Genomic DNA, 16,763 nt, shown 5'->3' on the forward strand with positions numbered 1-16,763 from the left:
GAGTGTTTTTATGGCCCCTGTTAAGTATCTTGGCCCCCCCCCACCCCTTCCCACAGCTCACTGCTGGCTTTCAAGCTTAGGCCTGGGAGGCAGGGCAGTGGGGACAAGTAGTCATTCTGCTCCATTCTGTCCCCTGTGATGCCTGAGCCCAGCCTGGGGGAGACGACAAGGGGCAATGTGCTGCCGGGCCATCATGCAGTGGCAGTGGGGGCTGCTTCTCTTCTATCCAGTCCCCTCCCCCATCACCCAATCCCTGAGGACTTGTGACAAATCTGGACTCAGTGTTCCAAGCTAAGCCCTAAGCAACCTGTGAGCAAGTCTTGGGCTTGGGTACAAACACTTATGAAGCAGATATGTGTGTCTGTCTGTCTGTCTGTCTGTCTGTCTGTCTCTCTCTCTCTCTCACACACACACACACACACACACACACACACACACACACACAACTTTAACTCCATCTGCTTTGTGAGTTTGAAGCAGGGTGGAGGTTTCAGATGTTTGGAAAGGAGTCCTGCATCCCATCCACAGGAAGCGGTCCTGGGCCTGGGGCGGGTTATTTGCAGGTGACGGATGGCCTGCAAGAGGAGTGACAAGAGCATCCAAGGACAATTATGGGCGAAGCGCTGGGATTAAGCGCCCATTACAGAGTCATCAGGGGAGGAAGGAGACAGAGCATAATTAAGCCCCGCAAAAGGGGCCATCCAGAGGGGATGGCTGGCCCGTCAGTGGTGAACAACACCCACCCCCCACCCCCACAGGCCTCCAAGCAGCAACCTGCGCATTCAAAGACTATTTACACCCCGGAGTCGTGAAGTCATCAAGTCATTGTATTTATCAAGCCATCCAGGAACTGCATGAAGCCTGGCTGTTCTGTTCGGCTTAACTGCCCCCTTGGCAGCTGACAATAAGTACAGCCAGGGAGAAGAAGATTGCAGCAAGCTGTTTTTCCCTTTTCTGTCCATCCTCAGCCCTTGGTGACGAATGAGGGCAGATTCTGGCCACAACCTGGTCAACAACTTTGCGATTCCTCTTCCTTTTCTGCCCCTGCTGCTTGGAGGGATAGCAGATACACACCCCTGGAGGCTGGGTGACCCTTCCTGGGCTGAGCGTCTGCCCTGGAAGATGGCTACACTTGCATTGAGGAACCAGAGGAGACGTCTGAATGAGAAGAAAGTGTTTGTGGCAGGCGCTGTGAGGAGTGAGAAGGGGAAGGGTGGCGTCCTCCATTCCCACCACTGTCCCGAACATGGCGTGTCTTGCAGATGCTGTTTGGGAAGAGCATCACTGCAGACATTGTGAACGCACACAGGGGGGTCCTAGAAGCCAGGTGAAGGGGCATTCAGAAGCAGGCTGGGAAATACTGCCAACACGCCTCAGTGTTCCGGAGCCATTGAGAAGTAGAGAGCCGCGAGGTCCATTGCTTGGGTGGGGGTGGGGGGCAGAGTAAGGTAAGGAAACTTTCTTCAAGTCCACTCTGGGTATTGGTTGGTGTGCACAAGACACATAAGGAAGGCCAACCAATGAACCAACCCACCATCTACTCACTCACCCACCTATCGACCAGCAACCAATGAACCAGCCCAGTCAGCCACCCCCACACACATCCAACCACCAACCCACTGACCAGCCAACCAGCAAACCAATTCACCACCCACTCATCAACCAACCAACCAACCAACCAACCAACCAATCATCCAGTCAACCACCAACCAACCCACCCATTGGCACAAGGTTAATGCCAACTCATGGAGACACCATGGGTTTCGCAGAACTGTGAGCCACAGCTGTTCACTGGCTGATCTCTCGGCAGTAGATGGCCAGGCCGTTCTCCAGGCACCTCTGCTTGGAATAGAACTGACAACCTTTTCTTTGGTAGTTGAGCACTTAACCATGAGCACTACCCAGGAACGCCTAAGGGAAGGTGGAGAGAGGGAGGCAGGAGGGCTTTGAAGCAGAAGCAGCAGCAGCAGCAGCAGCAGCAGCAGCAGCAGCAGCAGCAGCAGCAGCGCCTCACTCTGGAACTCTAATATCCTGCTTGCCAATAAACTCAACTCAGTTTCTGTCTTGTAAATGCCCTTGTTATCAGATCCTACGTATCCCCCAACCCTCCCATTTGTCGGAGGAAGCAAATGTGCTTCTCCATGAAAGCAGGCCTTGTGCGCTGGAGTTGCTCGCTCAAGTGGGGTGGAGAAGGGAAGCTTGGCTCTTTGTGTCCATGGGGACAGCTTGGCTCCTGGGCAGGCAGATGGTTCGGGGTCAAATGTCATTGTCAAAATTCTAAAGCAGGGGAAATGACTCCAGGGGCTCGTGACTCCCCAGCTGTGCCCTCCTGGGCCCTGGCTCCATGGAGCCTGCCTACCATGCTTATAACCCCCATGTCTCCCCTAGGGGAGCCCTAAACAAACAAGAAATCACTCTTCAAGTGCCAGTCAAGTCTTCACACCACTGAGGAACCGTGGCCACCTGCAGACTGGCACCTCAGAGCATTTGGTACGGAAGCAGGCCTGGGCTGCCTGGTTATAATGGTGGGGTTGGCGCAGGGCCCGGCAGTGTTTCGCTCTGGGTGCACAGGGTCACTGTGGGTTCGAACGGACTTGCTGGCGCCTCCTAGCAGTAGAATCGGATAGCCTTGTCTTCGTTCCTGCGGACCATCTAGTGCATTTGAACCACCCCCTTTGTGGTTAGCAGCTTGAGGGGCAGTGGATGGGTGAAGCGGCGGATGGCTAACTGCAAGGTCAGCTGTTCAAACCCACTGGCTGTTCTGCAGGACAAAGAGGAGGCTACGTGCTTCCTTAAAGATGGACAGCTTGGGAAACAGCCCAGGGAGCAGTTGTACGCAGTCCGATGGGATTGCTACAAGTCAGAATTGAGACGCGGGAGTAGGGGTTGTTGGAAAGCCTTGGGGAGAAGGCTCCCCATCCTGGGGTAAAAGCCGAGGGGTCGTCCTCCTCGCTGATGTGGCCTGACGAGGACCATTCCTCTCGGACGCCCCCCCACTAGCTCCCTCTGTTCCAGCCACCCTGGAGGCTTGCTTGTGTTTCCCCAGCCCTCACCCCCACCTTTTTAAAACGTCCCATATTTGTGGTGGTGCGGAGAATGTGCCCAGCAGATCGGACAGCGACTCGACCATTTCCGCGTACCCCCTCAGTGGCCTGGATGGCGTTCTTCAGGGTGTGCTGCGATTCGCAGGTTCCCGCCCCAGGGCCTTTGTCCTGGTCCTTCCCTCGACCTGGAATGCTCTTTCCCCAGGCGCCCACCGGGCCATCCCCTGGCTCCCTTCCAGTCTTGGCTCAGTGTCACCTGCCACATGAGCTCTGCGCTGGCCATCCTCCCTCCAACGCCAACCCTCCCCCAGCACTTTCCATCCCCTTCTCTGACTTTATTACTTTTCTCCTTCTTCGCTTAGCATTCACATCTACTTGCATCTCCCACAGTCCGAGTGTCGGAGCCTGCTACCACTGCCCCAGCCGAGCGAAAGGAGCCACGTTGCACAGTGACAGCCCACCGTAAAGGTGAAGTGAGACGTTACCTGGCCAGCTAGCATTTCGTATAATAGGACGCCGTATGCCCACCAGTCCACCGACTTCCCATACGGCTGGTAGGCGATGATCTGTGTGAAAACAAACAGAGGAGTTGCAGTGAGTGATCAGGCAAGGGGGCATCGACACACGCGTGGAGAGTTGTCCTTGGGTTCTGCACCAACAATGAGACATGCCCAGAAACCTCGCCCGAGGAGTCACTGCTCCGAAGCTGGTTCTTCCTCTGTGGTGACAGACACTTGGGTCCGGAGGCGGAGTCTGTGGTCTAGGAAATGGCAGAAGTCATGGAGAGACGGCACCGGAGCTGCCCGGCCGGCTCCCACTCACAGAGACACTGTGTACAGGAGAATGAACCACCGCCTGCCCCTGCTCCATCCTCCCGCATGTCCTTCTGTCTGGGCCACTGCTGCAGCCACTGTGTCCATCCAGCTCATCAGAGGTCCTCCCCCTGTTTCCTACCCCTCTACGCTGCCACATGTGATGGCCTTTTCCAGGGACGGATCTGTCCAACGTAGGGGAGACAACATCTGGCCACCCCTAGGTTCTTGTGAGGACGGTGGGACTTTGTGTCCTGCACTCTTCAGTGAGAGGGGTGGATAACTAAAATGGTCAGACTAGGTTGCTGCTGCTGATGGTGATGATGATGGGGAGGAAGAGGAGGGGGGAGGTAAAAAGACAGGGGAAAAACACATTTCCAAAATGTTTACACAGAAATAGAAAGTACAATAATCAAATGCCATATTTGGACCTTGTTTGAATCTCAATTCAAACCCACCCATTGTAGAAAAAGGACAGCTGGACCCACTAAACTGTGGTCTGGAGAGGGGGGGAGCAGAAGGGATTCCCGCCAGTTTTGCTAGCTGGGCAGGTGGGTCTGAGGCAGGCGTCCTCAAGCTACGGCCACATGCGGCCCGCCAAGGACATTTATCCAGCCCGCTGGGTGTTTTCCCCCCTTTTGTTTTTTTACTTCAAAATAAGATATGTTCAGTGTGCATAGCAATTTGTTTATAGTTGTTTTAAACTATGGCCTGGCCCTCCAACAGGTCTGAGGGACAGTGAACTGGCCTTCTATTTAAGAAGTTTCAGGACCCCTGGTCTATGGTATGGTGACTCATTAGGATGTGCTCTTTTTACTGAGAGGTGCTTTCTGAGGAATTTAGGGGGCAGGGGCAATGGCATGGTCCCATAGAGTCTGAATACTGAAAGACTGGCATTTGCCAGTGTGGCCTGGCTTATTAAACACTGGCTCCTTACCCTTCCTGAGAGGTTGCATGCGTGCCTGATGCTATTGAGGTGAGATGTTCAAAAAGTTCGTGGGGAAATGGAACAAAACGATCATGGCCTCCCCCTGACTCTCTTGAAGCCCCCTTGCACTAGGAGATGCTCTGCTCAACCTGCTGCCATTTGGCATCCACATTTGCTTCTGGAAGGTTCTAGGGCAGTGGTTCTCAGCCTTCCTCATGCCGTGACCCTTTCATACAGTTCCCCATGTGGTGGTGACCCCCCAACCATAAACTTATTTTCATTGTTACTTCATCACTGTCATTTTGCTAATATTATGAATTGGGTGACCCCTGTGAAAGGGTTGTTCGACTCCCAAAGGGGTTGTGACCCACGTTGAGAACCGCTGGTCTAGGTATGGCCTGTGAATGGTGTGGTGCGAACTCCTGGGACACGTGCCTGCCCGCCTGTCTCCAGGCCTCAAACGCATCCCCCGTGGGGTGCGAGCCCCTGCCACTTGGCCGGCTGTGGGCAGCAACAAGGGAGCACGTTTGGATCCGGCAGCTCAGCATACACTCCCTTGATGAGAAAACGGTAACCGCGGGGACTTACAAGGAGGTTTGCCTTTCTTTGTAAACAGGCATCTGCTCTTTCCTACAGGTCCTTTCCTTAGAAAAACAAAACACTTAGAGACTCATATGAAGAAATGCATTAAAAAGAAAGCCCAAAGCCGGTCCCCAATCTAGTGCCAAGAGGTGATTGACGCTAGTACTTTGGGATGAGGGATCCCAGTTCCCAGGCAGGGCAGTGATAGGGTCCAAAGAGCCCCCTGTTCAATAACCACGGATACAATGGCAAGTCGTCCCCCAAAAGGCCTGCACCACTTAAGACCACTATCCTCTGCCAGCTTCATCGGGGTCTCCAGCACTAGTTAACTGTGTGTATGATTATGTATATACGTGCACATGTGTGTACACACACACACACACACACGCTCGAAGGGGCTTCAAACCATTTGTGAAAAATAATGAAAAGATAATGGAATGCTTCCATTTTTTAAGCCCCCTCACAGTCACATATATAAATGCAGACACTATAATTATTTTCCAGAAGTAGAAACTGAGGCAAGGAAAGGTGAGAAGCTGCCTGCCCGTGTCCCACTTTTGAACCTGCCCTTTGGAACGGGCATAGTGCGTGCAGGAGCCCTGCTGGCACAGGGGGTTGAGTATTGAGCTGCTAACAGAAAGGTGGCCAGTTCAAACTCACGGGCAGCACGTAACTGCTTCTGAAAAGATGGACAGCCTTGGAAAGCCTAGGGGGCAATTCTTCCCTGCCCTAGAGGGTCGTGAGGAGTCAGACATGACTGAGTGGCAGTAGGGGTAGAGCGTTGGGATGGCATTGTCTAACGTGTGAGAATACCCTGGCTGCCACGTGGTTATGGAAGGGAATCGCTGAGACTGGATTCTGGGCCTGGCACCTCCCACCAGAGTCTCCCATACAGTTAGAGCATTAAACCCATGGCTCTAACTTAAGCAGAAGGAGCTCTTCATTTGAGGATAGCTGTTGAGTCTTTACCTTGGTCAGGTGGTCAGCCAGGAGGGCTCTGCTGACCTTGGTTGGGCTCGCTCACCTACCTGGGAGTCAGCTGACCACTGACCAGCTACAATTAGTGGGCAACAGTTTCAGGGGGGGTTGCTTTGTTTCTACGGTAGAACAGAGAGCAGAACTGCTGTGCCATGTCAACAGAGAATGACTAAAATGCTTTCCCACCTACAAGTACTTGCCGAGTTACAACAAACCAACAAAACCATGGCACACCGAAAGGTAACAGGATCAGGACACGAGTTTAAAGGGAGCCTTTCCTGTGACTCTACTTTTAGCATCGCACCACAGAGAAGCTCTGGTGGAGCCGTGGCTTATATGCTCCACTGCTAAGGTACAGGGGGCGGTCTGACCCCACAGCTGCTCCGCAGGAGAAAGACGCAATGGATGGCGTCCATAAAAATTCACAGGTGTGGGAACCTATTGGGCAGTTTTAATTTTACAGGGTCGCTGTGCTTTGGAATCAAGTCAATGGCACCAGGTGCGGGAACTCGTATTAAAGAAAATGTCGTAGTCCCCACCGACTTGTTTAGGGTGCAATGACTACTCGGAGGAAAGGACACGTGAATGAGTGGGCGAAGGAGTGTGCAAATCCTTTCTCTAGGGGCACTCTCTAGTTCCTGCACCTAAAACGGTGGAAGCGGTGCCAACCAGAATAAAATATGCTCATTCCTTAGAATGGAGCATTCATTCTGTCCACGGACAGCTCTGTTCATCCAGAAAGGTTGGGAGGGGGGGTGGATCATGCATGTAACTGGACTTGATCCGAAAACCCTAGCAGGCTATGTGTATACATTAAGGATGACTATGGAATAGAATGGTAAATTCCTTTCCTTAATTTTTGTGGGAAATCTGACTTGAATCGAACCAAAATCCAAGGGAAGAAACTTGTGGACAAGGCCCACTTCATCTACTCTGAGACCAGAAAGAACTAGGTGATGGTTAGCTATCGGTGCTGATCCTTCAGATCAATGCCCCAATCGATGGACCCTGACTTCCTGGATCAGAGAGCAGAAGACTGCTTGAGACTATCACCCTGAGACACTCTTTATATTTTGAACTGGACCCCCACCCCCCATTTCGCCTTTGAACAAAAAAAAAAAGACGGGCCCACAAAATCAAGGCTCGCCCCTGTGAGTAAGGAGCTCCATTATAAATCCATCTCTGGGGGATCAAAGGCCATGGTGACTCCAAAACCAAGAGAAGAAGAGAAACAGGCAGAAAACTGGCACAGAGGCAACAGACCAGACCAGAACCAGAACACAATTAAAGTGAATAGAGTACACTGGGGAGAAACGTTAGCTAATGTCACGGGGCCATTTGTGGTGAAACCATCCATCACAAACCTCATTTGCTGTGTAAACTCTCACTGAAAACCAAACATTCTGAAACAAACGTGTCTCAAAAGATGAATGAGCCTAACTGTCCCCCATAAAGTGTCACAAGAGCTCATGTTTTCGCTTGGGGCGGTAAAAATGAAGAGTCTAAACCAGTGGTTCTCAATCTTCCTCGGGCTGCAACCTTTCCATACAGTTCCTCATGTGGTGGTGACCCCCAACCATAACATTATTTTCATTGCTACTTCATCACTGTCATTTTGCTACTGTGATGAATCGCCATGTAAATATCTGATATGCAGGATGTATTTTCATTGTTACAAGTTGAACATAATTAAAGCATAGTGATTCATCACAAAACAATATGTCATTATATTTATGAAATATTTATTTCTAATGACAAACAAAAGTAATCTTGTCTTGAAGCACGGTGTAGCATAGGTACAGTCTTCACACCGGGTACTCGTAGGTGGGCATATCTGTATGTGGACGGACCTGCCTGGAGATGGACAGAAGAGTGGTGTCTCGGTTCCTAAGACCACTGGAAATCTGTGTTTTCCAATGGTCCCAGGCGACCCCCGTGAAAGGGTCATTTGACCCCCAAAGGGGTCGAGACCCACCGGTTGAGAACCGCTGCTCTAGGACAAAGTGGCCGAGTTCCACAAACACAATGATGACTCATCTCCAAGGAGGGGTTTGCCGAGCTGTGCCCACATTGCAAAATCAAAGACAGCCTCTGTGATGTCTGACGGGAAACGAGCCATCTCCCAGGCAAACACGTGCAGAGGAGAAAACGCTGTTGGTTAGGAATAATGTTGAAGAAGAAACCCACAGGTGGTAAAAATGAAAATATTTTAACTTGATGGTTACCAATCAAAATGCTTCTCTAAGGAATCCAGCTCAAGCACAATAGCAAACACTAACAAGTTAAGAAGATCTGGTTTGTACCGTCCATTCCGGAGTGCCTCTCTGGTGGCGTCGTGGGTGGTGAGTTGGGCCGCTAACCACAAGGTCAGCAGTTCGAAACTACCAGTTGCTCTGAGAGAGAAAGACAAGACTTTCTCTTCTTAAAAAAGAGTTACAGTCTCAGAAGCCCATGGGGCAGTTCTTCCCTGTCCTATAGGACTACCACGCGTCAGAATGGACCCGATGGCAGTGAGGTATCTCAATTAAACTGTGGCCCCGTTGGCAGTGCCCGAGTCAAAACATCAAGAGGTGGTTGATCATACTATCTTGACTGGTTGACACTGAAGGTCTCCCAAAGCCTTCAGCCCGTCTTCCAAACTTGAACAGAAACGAACAGCTGAGCACACAGTGGCCGAATAACAAACCGCCTTCATGAATCATGGAGATCGCCTGCTAAGTCCTGCGCCACTTCAAACCCACCTGGATGCGCCCAACCGGTCAACAAGACTTTAAAGCAAAGACCAAAAGGAAGGGGTGGGGTGGGAAGGGACAGGGAAACTAGAGCCGAGGAACCTCGATATCCAGATAGGAACTATTGAGAATGTGCCCTCGGCGTGAAGGTGTGACCCATTGATGCAGAACGGGTTAAATGACAACCTCAGCTGCTGCGCAGGCAGACCCTCCGTGGACCCCTGATACAATGCCACTGCACATTTCTCTAAAGATGTGTCCGGTGGACTAGAATCTCATCTCAAAGCAACAAAGATAAATCTTGAGCTTAGAGACGATGTCTAACCTTTGCTTTATCCATCCTCCATTTAGCACATGCTTAACCTGCGCCCAGGCAAAGAATCCGGCTGAAGCTTGCAGCGAAATCCTGAAAGCCATTGTTCTCTCCCGGCAGTGGAGCTGGCAATTCCACTTGAGCTCCAGCGGTACAAAACCCATGCTAATGGCGGGGGCAGACCTGCCCTAGCAACGCAATTTAAAAACGAGTCTTTGGGAAGAGGGGAAGAGCTGGAAGGAAGAGGCTCTGAGCCGGCCCGTTAGAAAATTAATTAGGATCCAAGGACGTACCCCACGGTCTGATGGGTGCCCTGCGCCAACAGCCCTTGTGCTTGTCCGGTATTTCCCAGTCTCCTTTGCCCCTGGGACGGGGCCCGCCGACCAGTGGGACAGTATCGCTTCCGGGTCGAGGTAGTTAAAGCTCGTGAGCCTCTTGCCATTGTGGTTTGGAGGCTGGGGTTCCCAGAAGGCACAGCTGTGCAGTGGAGTCACGCTTTCCGACCCATAACCGACTGTGACAACAAGGACATGTTTGTTGCGATAACCACTGAGATCTTGGGGCGGGGGGTCTTACAGTGGGGGAGGCTGACTTGGCAGCTAGCGATGGTGGCCACACAGAAGCAAATCTCTGACACCCAGTGTTTCCATAAAGTGTCTCTGCAGGGAAACGTCCCCTGGGGAGGAGTGAAAGCAGTCTTGCTGGGCACCTGCTGTGCACCATCTACACTCTGTGCCCGTCGGTGGGGTCTGAAGGAGGAGCCCCAAATCTCTGCCCAGAGGGATTCGCAAAGCCTACAAGTCACAGCAACCTGGCCAGGGCGGGGGCTGGGGTCTCTCTCTCTTCCTTGCTCTGCTTGAGTATGTCAGCAGGAAGTGCCAACAAGCTGATTCCGACTCATAGAGACCCAGGAGTCAGAGCAAGGTGCAGAGTGCCAGGTGCCAGGGGCTGGCTTTTCCCATCGACGACCTTATCTGTCCAGTGGCTCACCTACTCCCAGAGCCTCTCCAAACGTGGGTCTTTAACTGTGGCAACAGGGTGTGCTGTCAGATCCTGCTGGAGAAGTTCTTCCTGAGTGAGTTCACAATCTCACCCGGACTCACCCGCTAGATGAAGGTTCCCAAACATGTGAGCCTGCCGCTGCCGGTTTTAATTAAAAAATTATGCCGCGCCGGCCCGTGGCAATTGAAAATGTTGATTCCATTGCCTGTAATCCAGGATAAAGTGTGGGTGCCTGCCTGCGCCCACTGTGGGAAACACTGCTCTAAATGAAAAGCAAAGGCCCGTCGATCTAAAAGACCTCAATGCTGCGAATCCACTTTTAGAAAATGGCTTGCTTTTCCTTCGGTGCCCGGCTGCTAGAATGAGTCACTACAATACTCCAAAAGCGTACTGCAAAAGGGGATGGGTGCTGGGGAGCCCCACGCAGAGGTAAGCACGTAGGTAGGCATGATTCCAACGGAGTGTTTCCCCCAGCCCTTTCTAGCCGACCAGACCTGCACTGCCCGACCCAGTAGCCGCTAGCCAGCTGTGGCTTTGAACCTCTGAAATGGGACTCAGCCACACCAAGGTGCTCTATGTGTCAAATACACGTGGGATCTTGTGGACTGAGGGGACAGGAAGAAAACAACCTATCTCACTAATGACTGAAAATGTAGTGACACAGAGATCGCAGCTGCATACATCAGCTCCAGCTCCCGGGGACCCTGTGTGTGTCAGGGCAGGACTGGGCTCCTTGGGGGGGGGGGGGGCGTTTGGGAAGTCCATGGTCAGGTCTTTCTTATGAAGCAGCTCTGGATGGACACGAAGCCCCATCCTTCACATACCTTGCCTGTTTGTACCAGAAACAGGTATCTTTTCAATTCATTGCATTTATTCTTTTAAAAGCAAAACAAACAAACAAAAAAAACCCCAAGTCTTTAAAAATGTGCTGCAAACGGCTTTTTGATTATGATTTGATGTCTCTTGGACAGACAGAGCTGGGCTCCTCCTTGGCGGGGGTGCTCACTGGCATAGGGGGCCAGCTTCAGGCTGAGGATCAGACTCATACTGAGGGATGGAGGATGAGTTACCCCCCCCCCCAACTCCACTCCCCATCCCCCGGCACCGCACAGGCTTGCAGCCAAGCCCTGGAGCTGCCTGCTACCCAAAGCCCCAGACCAGAGGCAGGAAGGCAGTCTGGCTTTTGGTAAATGGAGAGACACAGAGAAGAGGAGGGGGTTTGGTGGGAGGCTGGCCTGCTTCCCTGCAGCACTGGGAGGCTGGCTGTAGCTTCACAAGCAGACCCCCGACAGGGCCACTGTCATTCTGTTTTACCGCTGCTTGTCATTATGAACATTATTATTGAGCTTCTATGAGCCAACTGCTGGGGACTGTCAGGACGTTACAAATGGCTGCCTGTCTTGGGAAACTGAGAGCTGAATGCGCTTTCTTTTAGCACGGGCACGGGGCCCAAGGCAGGAAAGGGCGAGGGGGCAGCTTCCCCCTTCTCACCCACCGTGGTTCCAAGGCCACCCACCCTGCCACCCCGGGGCCAGGCCAACTCACTCAAAGGTCGCCCAGAGAGGGTGGGCCTTCAGCAGCTTCCAGACCACTGTCAGGCCGGGCCTGGAGCAGCTTGAGGACAGCTATGTGAGGGTACAGCTGCTGGCATCACCAGGACAACTGTGACCAAGGCCACGCTGGCACCATAGGTATCCCCGGGTGCCAGGCCTTCCCTCTGTTGGCTGGTTGAACTCACGAGGCTCAGGGTTCTTGGGGTGCTGACCTTTTGGAAATAGGTCGCCAGATCTTTCTTTGTAGGCAACACTGAGGGGAGGATTGAGTGGCCAGCCTTTTGCTTGGCAGCTGAGAGGTCAGCCGGTGTGGCAGCCTTGGACACCCCGTGGGGGCAGGTGTACTCTGTCCTACAGTGTCGCCGTGAGTTGGAATCTACTCAGTGGCAGCGGGTTTGGTGCCTAGTTGGGGTCCTGCGTCCCGGGATCCCGGGTACAGCGGAGATCTCCACTCCCTCATCTGGGGCAGGATCACGCCGCTCCTGGAGCCTCGGGGTCCTAAAAGGGAGACTTGATCCATCACCTGGGGGCCTAGACTGGGGCAAATGACCACCACACTCAGCAAGGTTAGGTACGGAAGGCTAAACGCTCCAGGACTGACGCTGGGAGAATTGGAGATACGCGGGCAGAAGGTAGAAGCCACGCCGGGATGTGGCCCACTCGGTGACCCCTAGTGGCATAACAGGTCACGGTTGGGCTGCTAGCCACAAGGTCAGCAGCTCAAAACCAACAGCTGCTCTGCAGAAGGACGAGGCCTTCTGCTCCCGTAGGGTGCCAGTCTCAGAAACCCACGAGGGCGGTTCTGCCCCGTCCTACAGGGTGGCTGGCTGTGCGTCGGCATTGACTCGATGGCCGTGAGTTTGATTTTGTTCCCTGGAAAACCTCGCAGAGCTGCACCATGGGAGGCAGACCGCCTAAAGGGCAGCCAGGCCTTAGCTTTTTACATATTCTCCAGCGACTGCGTCTGCTTGATTTTCTCTCTCAATCCGGGCCTGCTGAGCCGTGACCCGTCACGGAGGGAAATTGGCCTTTGATTGGAAAAAAAAAAATGCCGACTGGGTTTATTGCTTCATTCTCTAATAAAGCGGTCCTTCTGTCCTGCTGCCCGCTCGGGCTGGGGGGGCTGGCAGCCCATCTCTGCGGGCTTGTCCTAGGTTTGATGAGCACCCCTCCCCCACTCTGCACCGTCTCCCCCTTCTTTTCAGTCTGGCGAGGGCTAATTTACTGCCTGACTGCTGCCAGGGTGCTGCCGGCTCATTTTCTCCCTTACCACCTTCCCTCCTCCCTGTGCCTCCCCACCCTCACCCAGAGCCAGGGACGGCCTTAGGGGCACCCAACCTGGTGGTGGTGCTAGGGACTGAGTTTCGTGGACTCTGAGACACTCAGCTCCCCAGACCCGGTCCATCGGTCCACGGCCTTCCACCCTGCCCTCTGCGTCTTGTGGCTTGCCGTCAGGAACAGCCTTGGGACTCCTGCCGCAAATATCTGGGCTGCAGAGTTCCCACCTGAGTTCCCACCTGGTGGTGCAACCGCAGTGAAGTGCTTGGTAGACTGCTAAGTGACAGGAGGGTGCTGCTTACCCACCAGGGGTTCCTCCCAAGAAAGATGTGGCGTCGGCTCCCAAGCAGCTGGCCCCCAAGCCAAACTCCCTGCTACTCTGACTCAGAGAGACCCCACGGGGCAGGGTGGAACTGGTCCTTAGAGTTTAGCGAGACAGCAAATCTTTAAGGGCGCAGAGAGCCTCATCATGCTTTACAGAGCAGCCGGTGAGTTTGAACTGCTGGTTTTGGGGTTAGCAGCTCAAGGTGTCAGCCCTGAGCCAGTGGGATTCCTTAAGACAGCAGTTCTCATCCTGTGGGTTGCGACCCCTTTGGGGGTCGAATGACCCTTTCACAGGGGTTACCCGATTCATAACAGTAGCAAAATCACAGTGCTGAAGGAGCAACAGAAATGATGTTATGGTTGGGGGAGGAACAGGAGAAACTGCATGAAAGGGTCGTGGCATTAGGCAGGTTGAGAACCTCTGTCTTAAGACCTGGGCAATTGATGGCGCGCTTCCACTGGGCTCTCCCCAAGGAGTTGCCGTGCCCCACAAATGGACTCGGGCAACAGTGCCAGAGCTCTTCCGCCAAGGTCTGACTGGCTCTGAGTCACAGTGACCCCATGTAGGTCTGAGTGGATCCCTGAAACAGATGGATCCCTGGTGGTGCAGTGGATTACGCGCTGGACTGCTACAAACAAGAGCAGCAGTTCAAAACCACCAGCTGCTCTGCAGGGCAAAGAGGAGGCTTTCTGTTCTCAGAGACTGCTACAGTTTTGGAAACCCACAGCGAGGGAGGCTGAGCTGGGGGCATCTTAATGACCTTTGCTCTCCCTCCTGCAGGGGGTGCACATGCACACCAGACCAGCCAGACCCACTGCCACTGAGTAGATTCTGACTCACAGTGACCCCATCCACAGCGTGGTTGGTGGGATTGAACTGCTGACGCTGCGGCCGGCAATGCAACGCTGACCAGATAGCACCACCAGCCAGGCTGCTGTCTCTGTCCTTCCCTCCCATGCAGGAGTCAGCATCTCGGTCACCAGGAGAGACTTGAGTTGTGATTAGAACTCTGACAGGGCCCTGGATCCTGACTTAGTATCCCGGGCAGGAGCTGCTGTCGCAGAATTCCCACACGGGGGTGGCACTGGGGGACAGCCCTTACTTCCTCACAGTTTCAGAGGCTCAAAACCCACTGCCAGCAAGGCCCTGCTCCAGCCTCGCCATCATGACGAGATCACTGAAGATCAGTCAAGTGTGGTGAAGAAAGCAGATGGTGCCCGGCTCTTAAAGCCTGTCTTCAGACAAGCAACCATCCAAGTGAGGTGCCACATGGAAGAAGCACACCAGCCTGCATGATCCAAAGATGACAATAACAAAATCCAAATATGACGAAGGGAAAAGAATCAGAGCTAAAATTGTAAACACCTAACATAGCAGAAGGCTATGGAGGACGGTGGGAACCCAAACCCCATCTGCAGAGGATCTAGTCAGACTAGGCCAACTCAAACAGCTTTACTCTCAGAGATTATTGTAAACTTGCTTATGGGTGGATCGAACAGCGGTATAATATGACCTTTGGCTAGTTGACCTCCCTCTTGACCCAACCTGAATTTGCGCCAGGCTTGAATATTTCACCCTTGTTACACGACAGAAAGTTCTCCTCTGGCTTTCTAAATATTGTTGGTGGCCTTTTCTTTCTTCTTTCTGTTCTGTGCTTTATTGTTTCTGATCGGTTTCCTAGTTTATGAGGCACAGAAGGAGTGGATATGTAAAGACAATAACTGAAGCAGTGGCTTAATGAGGGTGGGGAGGGTGAGGGGAATTGGGGTGCAGACAATGAATGTGGGATGAGGCAGGGAGCCCTAGAACCGATTGTGATGATGTAGACGCAACTCTGTTTAAGAGCGACTTAACTATGGAAGTGCTTGGCGTGTGAATTTTACTTCTAGAAATGTACTAGGAGAAAGAAAGAAAGCAAAGTTGGCCAATGGACCCCTGGGTAAAGGAGGATTTGCTACTGAGGGGCACTGCGTGGATGCCAATGGGGTGGGGTGATTTGGAAAGGGTTATCAGCCATGGCTGAATAACACAGAGTATAATCGATGGCACTGGTTATACCTGTAGAAGCTGTTGAGTTGGAGAATGTTTCGTTGTGTATATTTTTGCTAAAGTTAAAAATATATAATTACACCAATAACAGTAAGGACAAGAAAAAAGAGGATGTTCTAAACTCTATTGTGGTGATGAGGGTACAGCTCCTCTTGATATGACTGAGCTCCTGGATTATATGATATGGGGAAGAAGGGACAATAAAACTGTTAAACAAAAACAAAGACAACCAACGACTCACTGCCATCGAGTTGATTTTGACTCAACATGAGTGACCTTCTATTACAGGACAGGGTAGAACTGCCCCTGCGGGTTCCTGAGAGTTTAACTCTTTATGGGAATAGAAAGCCTCATCTTTCTCCCTCAGAGAAGTTGGTGGTTTTGAACTGCTGACCTTCTAGCTAGTTAGCAGCCCAATGGGCAACCACTGGTGGAATTCAGGGCACCGGCTCTAGGGGAGGGAAGGCTCTCTCCATGCATCTTGGGAGATACACTTGTCTCTCTAAGCTTCTTGCTTTCAATTCCTTGGTGGCCACCGGGACATGCGTCTTCCCCGAGTAGACGTCTCGCTCCTTTTAGATCTCAAGTAAGACCAGCTTCAGACTGCGCTACACTGATGTGGCCTCATTAACATGTCAAAGAAAGTCCGATTCCAGGTGAGATTACATCCTAACCCGACTCACAGCTGTCCAGCCCATTCTGGCTCGAAGGTACCCTACCGGACAGGGCGGCGCTGCTCCCTGGCGTTTCAGAGTCTGGAAGGCTTTCTGCTCCCAGAGGGGAGTTCACGCCCCCACCTTCTGGTAAGGAGCCCCGGGCTTAACTCACGGTGCTACCACCCCCCCCCCCCAACGTAGAGGTTAAGATTTACAACTCCTGTTAGGGGGGTAGGGGGTGTCAAAACTCAACCCACCACAAAGCTCCTGACCACCTTCTCAAAGACTCTCACATGTCTCTGAAATGTTAAAAATAAATTTGTGTGTTATTTTTTTATTTCAAAGTTCAGATCCCCCTGTGTGTTGGCTCCAGGGGCCACTGGGGGAGGACAAGGGCCTTTCTTTCCTGGACGCCCCCTCGGCGCCACATCGTTTGTTGGTGACATTCTCCACCTCGGCTCCCCTTCCTGTGGCCAGGAGCTGCTAGTGACAATCGATTTCAAGGTCTCTG

At 52.6% G+C, this 16,763-nt stretch overlaps 1 protein-coding gene across 1 annotated transcript in view; it reads right to left on the reverse strand.

Annotated features, from left to right (window-relative positions):
• Positions 1 to 16,763, reverse strand: part of PRKCA (protein kinase C alpha) — a 390,496-nt gene that overhangs the window by 19,599 nt on the left and 354,134 nt on the right. Inside the window, exon 14 of the mRNA XM_075562118.1 lies at positions 3,530 to 3,610. Within this exon, the coding sequence (XP_075418233.1) occupies positions 3,530 to 3,610 (81 nt within the window). The remainder of the gene's footprint in view (positions 1 to 3,529; positions 3,611 to 16,763) is intronic.

The sequence above is a fragment of the Tenrec ecaudatus genome, chromosome 10 (genome assembly GCF_050624435.1).
Source record: "Tenrec ecaudatus isolate mTenEca1 chromosome 10, mTenEca1.hap1, whole genome shotgun sequence".
NCBI classification, from domain to species: Eukaryota; Metazoa; Chordata; class Mammalia; order Afrosoricida; family Tenrecidae; genus Tenrec; species Tenrec ecaudatus.